The sequence below is a fragment of the Akebia trifoliata genome, chromosome 4 (assembly GCF_017979445.1).
Source record: "Akebia trifoliata isolate Shusen 1 chromosome 4, ASM1797944v1, whole genome shotgun sequence".
Lineage (NCBI taxonomy): Eukaryota > Viridiplantae > Streptophyta > Magnoliopsida > Ranunculales > Lardizabalaceae > Akebia > Akebia trifoliata.
The window spans coordinates 3,915,803-3,932,696 of NC_141378.1; the positions used below are offsets into that span (position 1 = coordinate 3,915,803).

The window sequence follows — 16,894 nt, forward strand, 5'->3', positions numbered from 1 at the left end:
TTTTGGAGTGGTAGAATTTGAACAATTCTGATGGAATTAGATCCACACTTGAGCTTGCTGCAGATGTTTAAGAGGTGTATATTACATACAGGCTACAAGAAAAAAATCACAAACCGGATGGATCATCCACGATTGATTAGACTCCCATAATGCAGTCTGCCTACATTGAAAGGTGCCAACTGTATTTGACACCAACTTGGGCTTTTATTAACCATTATTTTATTTTTAATAAGCAAGCAGGTTAGTTTAGTTGATAGTAATTACTAATTAGTAGGTGAAGGCAGGTTGAATTTTAAGCTCTCCTACCAAGATGGCCCAGTCCTAGTAATTGCAATCATATGTAAGCACCTCTGAAATGCAAATAGAACTCCAGAATAACTCCCTTAAAAAGGCAATTGCAATTATAATAATAATATTATTATATTACTATTTTTCCTTTTCACATTATACTATTACATTGTTCCTCCTTTTCTAGTTCACTGATTAATAGCTCCATCATCTTCTTATACATTGGCATATAGTGATCATTAATCATAGTCCTCGAGAGTCGGAGCTTACTGTACAGATCTCGAGGTGTCTCATAAATACCCACTTGTCCCTCATTGGGGCTACCATCAGTGGTATTAGCGTTGTCAACTGTCGGTACCGAAACCATGTGCATGATCCTACCAGGGGGGTAGAAACGCTGGGTTTCCGAAGCATCCATTGATGTGGTGGTAGCCTTTTGGTGTTCTACAGCATCGGCCAGCACATTCTCTTCTTCAGTAATTTCTTTTGCAGCGGCCGCTTCTTCTACTTCTAGGGCTTGAACTTGAGCTTCACCCTCCTGCCTGTGAAGCTCCTTCTCCAGCTCATACCATAATTCACCTTCCGTCATGTCTTCCACATTGGATGTATTAACATCATGATCCACTGAGATGAGCTCCTCTTCTTCTGTCTCATCACGCCCCAATCCGTCCCTTGAGTAACAATAATCAACTTCATCCGCCACTCGGTCTATCTCAATCCCTTCTGTCACAAGAGTCTCGGTGGTTATCTTAGATATTAGAGAAGCCTCAGGTTGATCGCCTTCCTCTATAGAGTTCGCTAATGATCCACCAACATTACGACGACGGGCACCCATGCAAGACCATGACAAGAGAGATGAGCGGGTCCTGACAACAGCTTGAGCAACATTATGTGCTCGCTTCATCACAACCTGGGATCCACGCAACATAAATTGCCACTTCAAACATGGATAAATAAGAGATTCGTGCTCAGCAGCACAACACATTTCTTCCTCTTTTAACATAAAGTATCAACAATTTTCTTTTGTTAAGAACCAGGCATAAAGAAATATTTTAGCAGAAAATATCACATTAAGTGGAAATATTTTAGTAGCACAACATTAAGTGTCTACCTGAGTCCTGCTGGATACTGGGTGCAGAAGTGCACCTGCACCTGCAACCCTTGCTCTTGCACTAGATATAGATGGTAGACGGGATCCTAGAGCAGACGCAGAGCGATAAACAACATTTAGAAATCTTGTGTGCTCAACTTGATCTCGCAGATCATTCAACCAAGATGATGCTGTGACCTACTAGAAAGTTAGGAGTGATGCTTGTCAAAATGGTATGATTTAAGTTTTTTATGTCCCTATCATAGGCAGTTATTTTAAAGAAAAGAGTTGGCACACCTCTGAACGAAGATCATCAACAGAAGCAGTTGAGAATGTGGGCACGAGATCAGAACCATTGATTATAGTAGTAATGAAGTGCTTGCCTGATTCTGCCAAATCCCATGTCATACAGGCAGCTGTAGAATGCCATGTGATTTGAGAATTTAACAAAGAGCATATTTAACTAATTTTGAGGCAGATAATTCTATGTACCCTAAGTATGTGAAGTGTCTATCATGGGCGTGGATTCATCTGGAATTACAAGTGTATAACATATTTAGTATGCCCCAAATGATGCCAAGCGTCACAGAATATCTAAAAACCCTAACACTAAAATCCGCTTAGCAGATCTCTTCACCCATTCCCTACGTTGACTCTGTGTCACTATTTTTTCATTAAAAGTACGACGCTGGAATCAAGATTATCACAAGTTATTCGTAAAAAGATTCCAAATCAACTGTACAATTATCGGATGTACTACAACAATGCAATCAATGGAATAAGGTTGTTTATGTTATGGTAAGGGACATTCTTGGTAAGAAATTCAATTATCAAAAAAAAATTCTTGGTAAGAAATTAACAAAATGTTCTCAACAAGTATGGAAGAAATAAGGAATTTAGTGGCACATGGGAAAACATGACCACATGATCATGGTTTAAATCATCTTCATCTATGCTATATCCCAAATAATATTCATATAAAATGCAACGATGGCATTAAATTATAACATACCTGGAGCAAATGTTACACAAGTGCTTGAAGAGAACTCCTTCATTTCTCGAAGAATATATGTTAAGAGTGCAGCAGTGCCACCACCCAGTGAGTGCCCAACAATCTGGAGAAAGAAAACATCATTTACAATTTTCATATGTAATAAGTTAAATAATCCTAGCACCTTGAAACTGTGTACAAAGTTCTTGATTTTTTATTTATTTGGGTAAGTGTACAAAGTTCTTGATGAGGAAGTGGGATCCATGATCACAGGTAATAAAATTGAGGTAAAAAGAAGAACGATGACAAAATTAAGCAAAGCAGACAAGGTATAAAGGTATGTGTATTGACAGGGTTAAAAACATAAAAAACTTTACGAACTGAAGATTTTCATATGTGTGGAGTTGCAAACTGTCAAAACCTTGCTTTTCAATACTTTCTTTCCTTTCGAAATCAGCACAGATTCAATGAAATGAAAAAAAAAAACAGGTGTTTCAGACCTGTTCAAGTATCGAACTAGTTCCAAAAAGAAAACTGTGAGTTGGCTCTAGAGCAGCAGAAATGTTCCAGTATGCCAAGTTCAGTGCACTAGACAGGGTTATGATGTAGGTTTACAGCCAGGCATGTTCGGAGAAGAATAAGAGCAGTAGTAACATGCAGTACTTCTGTTAACCAGTATTACTTCTGACAGTGGAGGTTGTGGTTTTTCAATATGTACAAATGATGCACCAAATTGGAAAAATGTTACAACTGAATTTTGGCAAGCTTACTTTTCTTTTTACTGTCAATTTTCTCCCCGAGTAGAACTCATTTTACTTGGGCATAAGAATGAAATTTGAATTACCTTGATTGAACCTAAATGGTTCTAGTTCTAATACATCTTTCTTGTAATTTAACATTTTCCTTTATTTTTTTCTTGGTAATTTCCAATATTTTATATTCATGGATCGCCTACAAACTTTTGTACTAAATCTTCAAATTACTGTACTCGGGTTATTAGACACACTAATGATCTTTTCACCCTACAAGCCTGACACAGTTTCTAGAATCTTTACTGAATACAACATTAAGGAATCAAAGAACACAAGAGAGACATCATATTTACCTTCACTTTGTGATCAGGATATTCACCAAGTGCTTTAAGAAGGCAAGGCGTACACCGCTTCGCAATCCAACGAGCTGCAGCAACCATCCCACAGTGTGCATAACCTAAAACTAGGTTGCTGACACCACCTTCATGTAGAACTGAATGGTGAAAGGGAACCACTGCCCCAGTTGCTGCTGTTAGTGTGTCCTTAATGCTATGAGTCCCTCGAATCAATAGAAGGAAGCATTTTGAACTTCTATCACATAAAATCGTGAAAGCAGGCTTCAGAAGCTGCAAACATTATATGGTAAATTAAAGCACTATAAATCATTAACTAGAATTAATAAGAACACTAGAAATTCAATGACTAGTTTAGAATGCAAGTACAAATCTTTACGTACCCCGGCCTTAGGCTCTTGAAGAAGAACATCTTCTTGTGAGTAGCCAGCAGAATCCAAAAACACTGGAAATGGCTTCTTTGAGAAAAGCATGCAAAGAGTCAACAGCCTCAGAAGATGAGTCAACTCAGCAGTAATTTCAGGACCTTTAAGTTGCACAGAACTACTTCCAGCATATACACTTGCAACATGTATGTGACCCTGCAACAAATGTAACTTACATGACTTGTCAACATTATTTTAAGCAAAAAAAATCATTAATAGAGGAAGGTCAAGAAGACCAACCCACAATAACAGAGCAAAAGCAATACAATCCAGAAGGACAAACAGACACATAAACTCACAAAGTCACAAGCATACTCTCCACATTAATATATTGAGATGCAACAAACCCAATCCCATGTATCCTTCCAAGCCATCCTTCACTGAAAATTTCACACCAAAAATAGAGAAACCCAAAAATCGATTTTTTTTTGTAAGTATTAAAGTTGGGCGTTGACAGATAGATGGCTGCGAACATCGATATAATGATCCCTGAATGGAATGCTCATGAACTTAATAAAATTTTCTCACTTTGCTCATTGACCTAATCTTGCAACCTAATCAATGCAGAGTAGAAGGTAAAAACAATGCGCATAGACTCCTAAATCAAAACCATTTCAAGGCACCTATCAAAAAACCATCTTGAGTTAAGATATAGGCTCTAGTGCGCACATAGAAGGCATAACCAAAATGCAATGCTATGTGATACGTGGCTTCTTAATAAGGAACCACGTGACAAGAAACCTACATTTCCTGAAGATCCATCTATGTCACACACCCTCATTGTATTCACCAGTTGGACACAAGCTAACACTTCTTCTTTCATAAGTAAGACTCTTTTTAATAAGATTAATAACTCGGTGATGGCGGGAAATGAATCTAGGTCAATGGCATTAGTATCATCACCCATAGACTTTGTGCACATGTTCCATGTAAATTTCATAAATATTCTTTCTATATTTCACATTTTTGCGACTAAATTATGTTAAAAATTTATTTGTTAATACATGGAATAAAATATACAATTGTATCCATGTACAGAGTTGGCTGGGTTAAGTGTGTCTAACATGGAGGTAGAAACGCAGGGAAATCGAAATTTAGATATAAAAAATGTGGGTTTGGTTTAAGATTTATCAATGTGTTTGCACACTGCAGTTTCACATATAACATAAAATGTCACTTTTGCAGTTCTTTGTTTTGATTGGTAGTCATTTTCTGAGATTGACTTTTTTTCATCAGTATTTTCTGAGATTGACTAAACAAAAGCATGTAGCAATGTTGTCAAATGTGATCACATATTCGCATATGCCATCATCGCATACACCCAAAACATGCCATTGCACAATATGCGATGACATACCATCCAAAGGTCAGAAATATGACCGTTGGACGCAGATTTTCCTTTTTTTAGCTTAAACTCATTTTTCTCGTATAAATATCTCACTTCTACCCCCAATACTCCTTTTACAACATCTCTTCTACCTTCTAATCTCTCTCTTACTCTCGCAAAGCCTCCAACTCTTAACTCTCATTACATTCTCACATAATTATAAATATCCTTTAATCTCTACTCTACACTTTTACTTTCAAAGTCCAAGTCACTCTCTCACTCTCAAGTCTCAAGAGTTAAAAGATAAAGAAAGCTACTCAAGAATCGAGATTTAAACATTTTCTGCATTTTTTCCTCTCTTTTTTTCACTTGCAACGTGGGAAATGGCATATGCGAACAACATGTGCTGGTCGCACATGGTCCAATATGCTATTTAAAAACATTGGCATGTAGAACTAACTCTGGATCTGTGCACCGCTACTTGGGAATATTTTTGCTCCTCGAGATCAAGTCGCAGCAATGTTTAATTGAAGATTAGATCACCTTTTAATCAGAATGTTTAAGCAAGTGAGCCACAAAATATATGCTTAAAGAATAGAGTTTCCAACATGTTACCAATGCAAATGCGGAAACCAAATTCAAACAAGAACCACATTTAAATTTCCAGAAGAAAGACTCTTTAGCCACCAATCATATCTTGACCAAACCAACATTCCAATAATTTCAGTAAAACAAGAAACACACAAAATGTATTTGGAATCAAGCAATTGACGAACAACCACATTCCTCGAATGAAATCAAAGCTTTAGAACTCCAATTAAACTCTTACCTGACGCCGCATGAGATAATTGATGCCGAAAGCCAAATCCCCGATCGGCCATTTACCTAGGGTTTCCGAGTACGTAAACCTAAGTGTCTCCGATAACGTAGTGATCGCTTCAAACCACGTCGCAGGCGCATGTGCAGGCCTCCTAGAGATTCTTCTCCTACCTGATCGACTCGATTTCGAGAAATCTACGTTCCTATCATCTTCTCCATCTTTGGGAGACAATCTTCGAGTCAGAACATAATACAGAATCATAGCAGCTCCTGCGGCAGTGGCCATTGTTGCCGTCGCCATTAACTTCTCCAAAAATTCCCGATCGAAACAAAAAATCTCAAGATAAAACCCTAAAATCGAAGATCTCTTGCAGAAGTACCATTTACAGTCTATCGAAACCGCGAAAAATTAACAGTTTTCGATCAGATTTGACAAAGTTCAAATTTAAAAAAATATATTAAAGAAATTTTAGATTTTTGGAGATTCGAGAAAACAAATTGGACTATTTGAAGCTGCGATTGGAATTGGAGAAGATCAGGAGTTGCAGATACAGAGAAGCTCGAGAGAGTTTCTTTTCGGTTCTTTGATAGCTGAGTGAGACGCGATGAACAGAGTTAATTTTCTGTTTAACTACCAATAATCTATGTCTTTCGTCAACTTGACGTGATAGTCCTCACAAAATAAACGCAAAGCGCTATGGTTTTGAGACATTTTGCGACAAAAGTTGGGAGTTTTTAGTAATTAAGACGGTTAAGATTATGGAGACAAAGATGCACACGTTAAGTATTGCTTTAGGTATGTAGGGGCGTACAAGGCCCGTGTGAAAAGATAAAGCGCGCCGCGTGCGGTGTTTGTGGTGGGGTCCATTTTGTCGATCATGTTAACAGCTCAGTTTAAGATGGGTTTGGACCGACCCGATAAAAAACCCAGCTCAATCAAGTCGGTTACAGTTTTGATCCGCCCCATCGTAGTCTCTCAAACCTCATGGTTAGCCGCTAGTACCTAAACAAAACCAACCGGATAAATGGATTATGATTCAAATGGGTAGAAACCGGATAAGGTAAAATCATTTCAATCGGATCTTGATTGGCCTGAGTATATCCACCTAATTATTGCTACTAAAACAGGTGACGTTTCGGTAGGAGTCCCACTCCTACCTTACCAGACAATATTAGTATAATAATCTAAGAGTGGTCCTGGAAGTTAGGTTGCAAAACTCATTATGGGGACAAAAGATGTGAATTTAACATAATTGAATTAAAGAATAAAATTTGTTATGTTATTATCATGAATGTGCACGTAGGCTTGCTGGACTCCTTTAAGAAGATTTTTAAAATTCAACCTTTTTGTTTTTTTCTTAAGAAACCAAGTTATCCAGGCCTCTGCCCCCAACCCCACACGCATCAGGTATTTCTGGGATAAATCCATGAGGATAGCCTTTAAGGTGGGGGTTTGACCTATTATGTTTCAGTCCTAATTTAAATAGCCTCAGAAAATGTAATTGCCAATCATTTTTTTGAATTAGACTCCAAAGAACCCCAAAAATAAAAACAAAAGTGCTTTTTGGGTAGGTGTTTGTGAATCCCAAACAAAATGATCCCAACAAGGTCTTTGTGAATAAAATTATCTTTGCAACCAAACATCCCCGAGAGCTCCACTTGAATAAATAATACCTCTGTAGCATGATCACTTGGCTTTATCCATGTTCTTGGCTATTATAATTGAAAGTATGTAAATCCTTACTTTTATATGAGCCCATCAATCATCCAAAGTCATGAATAGAAAACGGTTTTGGTTACATCAGCAATAGCACATTCTCTAGGTATGGCTTGCATTGGGTAACGCCTCCATAACAGTCCTGAAAAAGTAGATGCTTCCACCCTAATATAATTACCCATCCATTCTATTGGGATTCCCATTTTCTGATCATCACAACATAATTAGGTTCTGGCACAAGAGATCCTCATAATAATGAAACTCCAGAGCATTTCCTTCTAAATAATAATTTTATTTAGACTAACTACTACAATTTGCCGTGTTTCTCGTTACAAGGTGAGATGGACTCACCTATTATAGCTCAATCAATTGCAATGATTGCTTGCATAAGTCAGAGACCAATCACTAAAATGTCGAAAACAGCTAAATAATTGTCAAAAATGCATTTAAATTGCAGCTTTATTAGTGTAAGCACCACCTCTTAGTCATCACTCAGGCAAACAAATGATAGTTGCAAAACGAGCATAAAAATGGAACTTCAAGGCAATTGGCTCTGAAGTCATGGGAAAGCGTTCTTAAGAGCTCCCGAATCATTCCACTATTAGTCAGAGGGGCCAATCATTTTTTCGGGTACCACAAGCTTGTCAAATTCTTCACTTGTCAACACCCCAAGTTTAAGTGCAGCTTCCTGCAACATGAAAGAAGATTGGATCAAGCAAAAGACCACATTCACTAAAATGCCAGATTTTTACTCATAATCATAATGTTATAATTTTATAATTTAAAAAACGGGTCAGTTGCATAAATTATGTTTCTCCGTTCAATTTTTATTAGGGGAGAAGTCTTGCGATACAACGACTTCAAAATCATTGCAGGGTGTTGCCTCCAGGGAACACCCTAGCATGAGCTAGATGAAATGATTAATCAAGAGTATCATGGAAAAATGGCAAGATTTAAACACCGGATGCTAACCAGACAAACCCTCAGCTCCATCCAGGTTCAGGACCAGCAATGCAATGTTAAAACCACTAAACTACCGAAGTTGTTACATGACATTCTTTGTTTTTTTTTTTTTTCGAAGGTAAACTCGTCAAAGAAAACATTTGCTAGGCTCCCAAATCCTAAACTATTGAGTATGAACATTAAATGTGTTCCCAACATACTGAACTAGTCAAGTGGTTCTGTGAAAATCTGTCCTACATAATCCTGTATACTTATGTATTATTTCTAAGAAATTGCACTGTCAGTGTACTCATGTCCATGCGTTAAACACAAGCCAGCATGCTTCATAAAAGAAATATTTCGTGGTACAAACTTTTTTAGCAACTATTAAAAAAAAGTCATGATTTAACGCATATTAGCTTCTAAACACATTATTTCTCTGTTGTATATGAACTGAAGAATTCCAGAAAAAAAAAAAAAAAGTTGTCTATCAACAGATGAAATAAAACTTTTGGAACATGCAGCATATCGGTTTTGTAGGGGTCAGTGTGTCTTAACACTTTGTACCCATGTTGGACCCTGACACGTCTCTCTTCGTCACATAACTCTAAAATTCAATAAAAATGGCGCAACTATCTGCCTATGGACCAAGAAAGAGCGACCCCACCTAAATGCAACCCTGGTAGTCTTGTTAGCTGTTTTAATTCCTTCATTACATTTTGGCATTTCTATTCCTCTAGTTAGGTTTTATCATCTGACAGTGACAACAGAAGCGAGTTGAATTGCGGCAATCAACGAATAAAAAACAAAGAAATTTTTGAAATGTTTTGGCAATACTACCAAGTTTAGACATCAAGGAATTGAGGGTACAAAACCTTATTATACAATTTAGCACTCTTATATAAACATTGTATCGATTAGTATTTACGGTTCCATAACAGAAAGTCATTCAAAACTCTTCCAATGCAAACCTATATCAGGCTACAAGAACTGGAGCAAATTTCACAGGGGTGAGAATGATTACCTTCAGCGTAGTTCCCTCCTTGTGTGCTTTCTTAGCAACTGCTGCAGCATTGTCATAACCAATTTTCTGGAAAAGAGAAAGACTTAATGTTTAGGAGTTCAAAAATAAGAAATAAAAAAACTTTTTTAGAGAATTTGAACAGAATGAAGCAATGTAATCAGGTGAAAACTTACCGGGTTCAAAGACGTAACAAGCATCAGAGACTGCAAGAGTGAAGCAAATTAGCAGATTGCAATGAATTATCTGATCAGTTATTTTGAACTTTCACATAGAGGTCACTAGAATAAATGACTATAATGACTCGTACTCACCTCATGCAGTAATTTTGAAATCCTATCACGATTGGCTTGAATTCCCCTTACACAGTTCTTTTCAAATGAAACAGATGCATCTCCTAGTAACCTCAGTGACTGTCAATGAAGAATCAAGTTACTTGTCGAATGACATAGTTTAAATCATAGCAAACAAAAACAAACTGAAAAGAAATGGAAATTTGATCGTACGATGCAGCATAGAGTTCAACATCATACGGCTAGGAATCTAAGGATAATCCTTTAGGACTTGGTTCACAAGCAATATCCAAGGAGGGCCAAGATATGAAATTTCACGACGCCCCAAAGTATCAAATATTGCCACTAAAAGAGCTAAAATGATTCTCGAGTATTTGTTATGTACTCTGTTTTTCCAAATATATATCCTAATAATACTGTAAAACAGAACGTACACGCAGAAGGCCACTAGCAATCAGTGGTTTGTATACATTGAGTTCAAAATGACCATTTGATCCACCTACTGTAATGGCCACATGGTTCCCCATAACCTGCAAGGTTGTAACACATTGATCAGTAGAACTCAGCAAACAAATTTTTTTAACCATATAAATTTTACCAACTGAAAACTCTTCTTTTATCTAGCAATAAGTGTGCTTGTAAATTCTGTTGACCTTGTCTGAGATTTGTGAAAAGTATTATTAAAAAAAAATAAAAAAGTTGATGAGTATTACAATTTTCAAATGGTTATGAAACTATTTATTGATGATACGGCCAAATATTTACGTTATATAACATGAACAAGGACGTATAGACTACACGTTACCTGAGCACAAACCATCGTGAGGGCCTCACACTGAGTAGGGTTAACCTTACCCTGAAACAGAATAAAGCTCAAGCTAAATAATAAAAAGTAAATGAAAACTAAGTGCTAACTACTTGCAATAACAAGTTTTAAGAATTTTTCTTTTCTTGTTTTATCTCTTAGCAATAGAAACAGAAAATAAACAAGAACTACAAGTTGAGAAAAGGACTTTACAGGCATAATACTGCTGCCAGGTTCATTTTCAGGCAGAATAAGTTCACCAAGGCCGCAACGTGGACCACTAAATAAAGAAAACAAAGTGAGTTTCCCAAACTAATGCTAAATATAATAGGACATAAATAATTCAAGTAACATGCTTACCTTCCTAAGAGACGAATGTCATTTCCAATCTTCATAAGAGAAGCAGAAATTGTGTTTAAGGCCCCACTAGTTTCAACAAAAGCATCATGTGCAGCCTGGTAGGACATGAGGAATTTCAGACTCCGGATCAATTATAAAATTAAGGGTATAAGGGATAAAATGCTAACTGATCGATAAAGTAAAATGTTCAGTTTCTATATAAACCAAAAAAAGGAAAAGAAAAGAGCACTCTAGTGAGATTTAGAGACTAACAAGAGCTTCAAACTTGTTTTCAGCTGTGACAAAGGGTAGGTTAGTTTCCTCAGCTACTGCTGCAGCAATTTTTACATCAAACCTGAAATGAAACGGAAACAATTTACAATGTGATGGCACACAGAATCAGTACCTAAAATACAGATAAGACATATTTTACAAGTGTCTTAACGAACTGTATGGTGCTACTTAATGACAATTTATGGCCCAACTTTGATGCTAGGAGATGTAGTCTCCCCTTCTAACCCTTATGGTACTAACTCCATTTCCTTGTCAATAGAGTTCTCTAACCAAAATTCCCACCTTAAAAGTATTTAAATATACATAAAAATAGAAAAATAGAAAAAATGGACGCTATAAGAATATATAAGAAATACCATGATATTTGTCTAACCCAGTGTATTTTAGTTGGTTTAAGGTATGAAATTTTTTTTTTTTTTTTTTAAATCGTGAGGCAGTACTAAATATTTTATGAAATACTGCATTAATTCCTTCCTTCCACCTCCTAATAAATTATTGTTGGTTTATCTGATGAAGATTGGACAAATATTAACATTGTTTGTACCAATGTCTCATGATATTTGAGCAAGTGGATTTACATTAAAAGTAAGAAACTATATAAGACAAAAGGTGGAAGGAAAAAATTAATGGAGTATTTCATAAGATATTGAGCACATGGATTCATTTATTAAGAGAAATGACCCCCAAGGAAAGAAAACACATTGATGGTTCAGATATGAAGTTTTGACCACAACAGGAATGTTTTAACCTCAAAGCAACACATTACCCTTTTTTTGTGTTCAATCCAGTACCTACAGCTGTACCGCCTTGTGCGAGCTGATCAAAAGCAATTTCAGCCATCAGAACTCTAAAGAGAAAAGCTACTGAACTACAAAAGTTGAATTGACCACCTGATACATGCGAGGTAGAGTGCACATGATTCTGTCAACTCCATATTTGACCTGCAACCAAAGTATCTCATAAGTCCAAGAGCACCTCCAAACTTTGTTTCCGACTATGGTTATCCTTATCATGGATGATATCCATTTGGTGGTCAAACAGTACAAAAGGTTTGACTGTAACAAGAAAGGAAGCTTACTTGTGTGGAATAGCCACTGAACTCTTGGCCAAGAGTTAAAGGTGTAGCATCTTGAGTATGTGTGCGTCCAATCTTAATAATATCTTTGAATTCAAGAGACTGCCAAAAACAGAACAAAAAACTGCATGAATGACAAAAGGTTGTGCCTAGAACTGCAAAAGCAAAATAAATATAATACTAGATTTTGTTACACACAGAATTGTCATAGTTCAACATGATATTCAAGTGGAGAATAGATGATATGACCATCAGTTTTCTATTTAATCACATTAGTGCATGTAAAACGGTCTTAATTAACTGATTTTCCCATTCACATCATGTAATAAGCTATAAATGTGAAGGACGTTTAATATGAATCTGGACAAGAGGATCATCACATAACCTTCACCAGCCATGGATCCTTTGATTCAACATAACCGTCACCAGTCATGGAACCCTTAATTCATTTTGAAACACTATCTATAAAGACTGTGAGACCAGAATCAAAGAAATTCCTTCTCAAAGCTTATCATCACTATAGTTGCATATCAAAAGTTACACGTAACATTTCCCCTTCCAACTGGATGATTATGACAACATCCGAATCTTCAGGAAACCCCACTAAAGTTTTAGTCACTTCGATATTTGGCATGAGGCATAGATGTGAAAGATTGTGATATGGCGATGATATGAAAATTACCGCACTCATAAGGACCAAAAAAGTGTTCAAAGAACTTTCAGTTTGTGTACCAATTAGGCACTAAAAGTTGAGAATCCCAAACAATTCAGCCATCATGAGTGTGAGCTTGAGTCCCCTATATATAACAAATTATATATCATAAAAGAGAAACACGGACATACTTCAAAATTGAGACTGTATGATTGTGACCTCATTAAGCTTTTTCATGACATAATACACTTATTTTCCATAAGCACCATATCTAGAATCTGACTTGGAAGAGAGAAATAATTGATATCATACCCTCTTTAAGTCCAGACAAGAGAAAGTTGTCAATTATCTTACAGACACAGCCCACTGGATCGATGGGTCCCAGACTCTTAGCTACTCAGCACCATGTATTTTGGAATCAAAGGTATAAATGTTCAGTTATTCCTCCAATCAAGAAAACCCTCCTCATAGAATTCCATGACAACTTACGCAAAGTCATTACCCACTATGTGCCAACATCTTTTGAAGAACAAGGTAGGGAACACATCTAGCTCAGGGAGTACTACTCCCTCACAAACTCCTGAATACAGCCAACATTTCTTCCTCATCAATCAGGCTCCCTAAGCACACATTCTGGATCCTACTCGGTCGATTGAAATCAATCTCATCAAGATTGGGGAAGAAGGTATGCTCTTCAGTATAAAGATTCTTGTAAAAGTTCGCCATAGTGTTGTCAATATCATAATGTAACTCCACCACATTACAATCAATAATGAGATTGGATGTTTGCTCGACATCTAGCCTTAGCAATATGATGAAAAATAGTATCAACAAGGCAAAATTTTGATTATACGCTTAATCATATCTATTTAAAAGACACAAATGCTCTTGCTATAAAATATGCATTATGACAAGATGTAGCACAACTAGGTCACGTTTAAGGAAAACCCACTGTTGGAATACAGTGAAGATGCAATATACCTACAATATTTCAAATCATATATAGAAGGCAAAGATAAAGCTAATTGAACCTTAGAATGTAATGAACTGTGTAATTGTTTCAATCTTGGTATGAATCTTGAATTGATTTCAACTGCTGCAGCAATGTGCATAACCTGAACAAAACCAAACCAATCCAACTAATCATTAGCAAGTAACAAGCGAATTACCTCTTTAAGTACAAGCTGAGCAAACAATCAGATCTCATTAGAAGCCATAAAAGAATCTACGATATACCCAAGCTTTATGAACTGAACCAAAGGCTTACAGTAGGAAATGTGTCATTTGAAGATTGTGATCTATTGACATGGTCATTAGGATGCACAAACTTTTCACCTCGTTTGTGGCCAAGAATCTCCGCCGCTCTATTTGCAATCACCTAAATAAAGCAAATCATTATATACATGATAAATCCAAATGAAAAGTCTGGAGCCGAAATCATGTAGGACAATAAGACCAAAGAAAGAAAGAAAAATCTTTTAATAACCCAATTTGATTACTTGTAGTGGACTATTTTAACAGATGTCAATTAATGTTCAAAAACCTTTTTTCCTTATTCACTTTCAATTTTGATAAGTAAATTATTTAAATACCAATAAAAACAAGGTGACCAACCGAGATGACAAACCGATCCCACAAATCAACAATCCTTCAAAATTATAACAAACCCACTACCATCTGCCAAGAAATCCTGAAAAAAAAAAACCTTTTTTTAACAAACCTCATTGGCGTTCATGTTACTTTGAGTCCCACTGCCAGTTTGCCACACAACAAGCGGGAAATGATCATTTAGTTTCCCCTCAGAAACTTCTTGTGCTGCCTGCATTATTGCTTTCGCGATAGTTGGATCAAGACCATACTCCATGTTCACCTGTAATTTAAAATAAAACTTTAATAAGCCAATCAAAATCAACCAAGCGATTCAGTAAAACTTAGAAATCAACTTGTTTTCAATTAGTGAAACTAAAATAAACAGACCTTGGCAGCACATTTTTTAAGTACACCGAAACCACGAATGATGGGTTCGGGCATTTGTTCACGCTCACCACCAATATCAAAATTCTGCAAAGATCTCTGAGTCTGAGCCCCCCACAACCTAAAACAAGCCAAATCACAAGAGGAACAAATAAAAATCAATAATATAAGCAAAGTTTTCAATTAATAAGATCAGAATTTCAGTTCGATCGACACCAAACGTATCCAAATAATATGTTTTTCTCATTATTTCGGTTACCAGACAGACTGAGACAACTACATGATTCAAGTCGAGAAATTTCTTAAGCTCCAGAAACAATTAGGATGAAATAGATATATAAGAAGATCACTGCAATAAAAAATCGTTTTCTAGATCAATATGTTCGATTTTTAAGCGAAAAGTTAACGAATCAAAGAGAAAAGAAGTACAAACTTATCGGATGGGACTTGAATTGGTCCAAATGTGTCTCTCTCTTCTCTGAAAGATGTCGAAAACGACCTAGAATAAGCGTAACGCAACGTCTTCGATGCACATGAGAGGCGACGCGAGGTGATGAACATCGCCATTTCTAATCCTGCAAAATCGAACCAGACTTCTTTTCAGGATCAGAAGAACGTGATCATAGGAAGAGAAATACGTCGGATTTAATGGAAGACTTACCTGAATTTGGTGAGAATGGCGCCGGAAAACTCTTTCTTAATGTTAGTCCCGCGCCGGAGAAGACAGAGATAGTTAGCGAGAGAGGGGGAGTAGGTGCTGGAAAAAGGTTTTGAGAAAGTATTCAGTGCTGCTGACACGAAACAGTAACGAAGAGCTGTTTCACTCTCAACCGTTGGATTGGAAGAGTATCCAATGATTAATGGGCTTCAGGAAAAGCCCATGTCCATCCTGATCTTTCTTGAATTGTGTGGTATGCGGTTGGGACGCATGGGCTACTACAATACCGACTCGAAAATTGGGTAAAATTCTGCTATTTAATTCCCCAATGGGATAAGTAGATGTGCACCACGTGTCCTGATTTAGACTAAGAACTTAGATGGAAAACTAGCGAGATGAGTCAATCCGGGCGGTTGTGCAGCTATTTGTCAGCATTGAATCGCAGTAAAGTTCGATCCGCGAATTCCATCCGACGAATTGCGAGTCATCACCGTCAAAAAGCTAACGTGGTTTTTGTTTTCTTTCGTTAGTGCTCCATTATTGGAGAAGCAGCCATGGTCAAAGGTCTTAGGTTAGAGATATTGAATATGTGAATTTTTCGTTTCTTCTGCTTTCATAGGTACTGGAAGGTGGAGTGTGTAAAAACACGTGTATCAAAATTCAAAAGGTTTTATTTGTAATTTGAAATAGGATCTTGTTAAGGGACTTGGAAACAAGCATTTGAGGTATTTTAGGGGGGAAAAGAACTAATTTATAAGGGTATTTTTTGGTATAAAAAAATAATTTAGAATGTCTAGTTAATGCACTTTAATGTGTGATCTAAGGACACATGTTAAGAGAATCTTTAAAATATTAATTAAAGAATTTTTAAATATTATATAATTAAAAAAAAATATTATAATTTTGATATTTTACTAAAATGACCCTAATTATATTAAAATAAGGGCATTTATGGCAGCTCAAAATTTAATGTCGAACCACTTCTACTTCACGTTCTCTCGTCATCAAATAGTAAAGATTGGACTAGATATGATTAAATAATGATTATATCTTTCATCACATTTGGGAATGAGTATCTA

At 36.4% G+C, this 16,894-nt stretch overlaps 2 protein-coding genes across 2 annotated transcripts; both read right to left on the minus strand.

Annotated features, from left to right (window-relative positions):
• Positions 1–388: 388 nt before the first annotated feature.
• Positions 389–6,753, minus strand: LOC147403074 (lipase class 3 family protein). Its single transcript, XM_086438524.1, has 7 exons — positions 6,056–6,753; positions 3,858–4,055; positions 3,475–3,747; positions 2,391–2,493; positions 1,676–1,794; positions 1,400–1,576; positions 389–1,198 (listed from the first exon to the last, which is right to left on the minus strand). Exons 1-7 carry the CDS (start codon positions 6,344–6,346, stop codon positions 440–442), a joined length of 1,920 nt encoding a protein of 639 aa, XP_086294650.1. The 5' UTR covers positions 6,347–6,753; the 3' UTR covers positions 389–439.
• A 1,280-nt stretch (positions 6,754–8,033) lies between these two features.
• Positions 8,034–16,073, minus strand: LOC147403075 (fumarate hydratase 1, mitochondrial-like). Its single transcript, XM_086438525.1, has 18 exons — positions 15,819–16,073; positions 15,591–15,732; positions 15,161–15,278; positions 14,904–15,053; positions 14,451–14,561; positions 14,215–14,298; positions 12,535–12,633; positions 12,347–12,397; positions 12,223–12,272; positions 11,436–11,517; positions 11,184–11,278; positions 11,037–11,103; positions 10,824–10,874; positions 10,453–10,548; positions 10,040–10,138; positions 9,902–9,931; positions 9,729–9,794; positions 8,034–8,450 (listed from the first exon to the last, which is right to left on the minus strand). Exons 2-18 carry the CDS (start codon positions 15,722–15,724, stop codon positions 8,364–8,366), a joined length of 1,470 nt encoding a protein of 489 aa, XP_086294651.1. The 5' UTR covers positions 15,725–15,732; positions 15,819–16,073; the 3' UTR covers positions 8,034–8,363.
• Between the last annotated feature and the right edge of the window lie 821 nt (positions 16,074–16,894).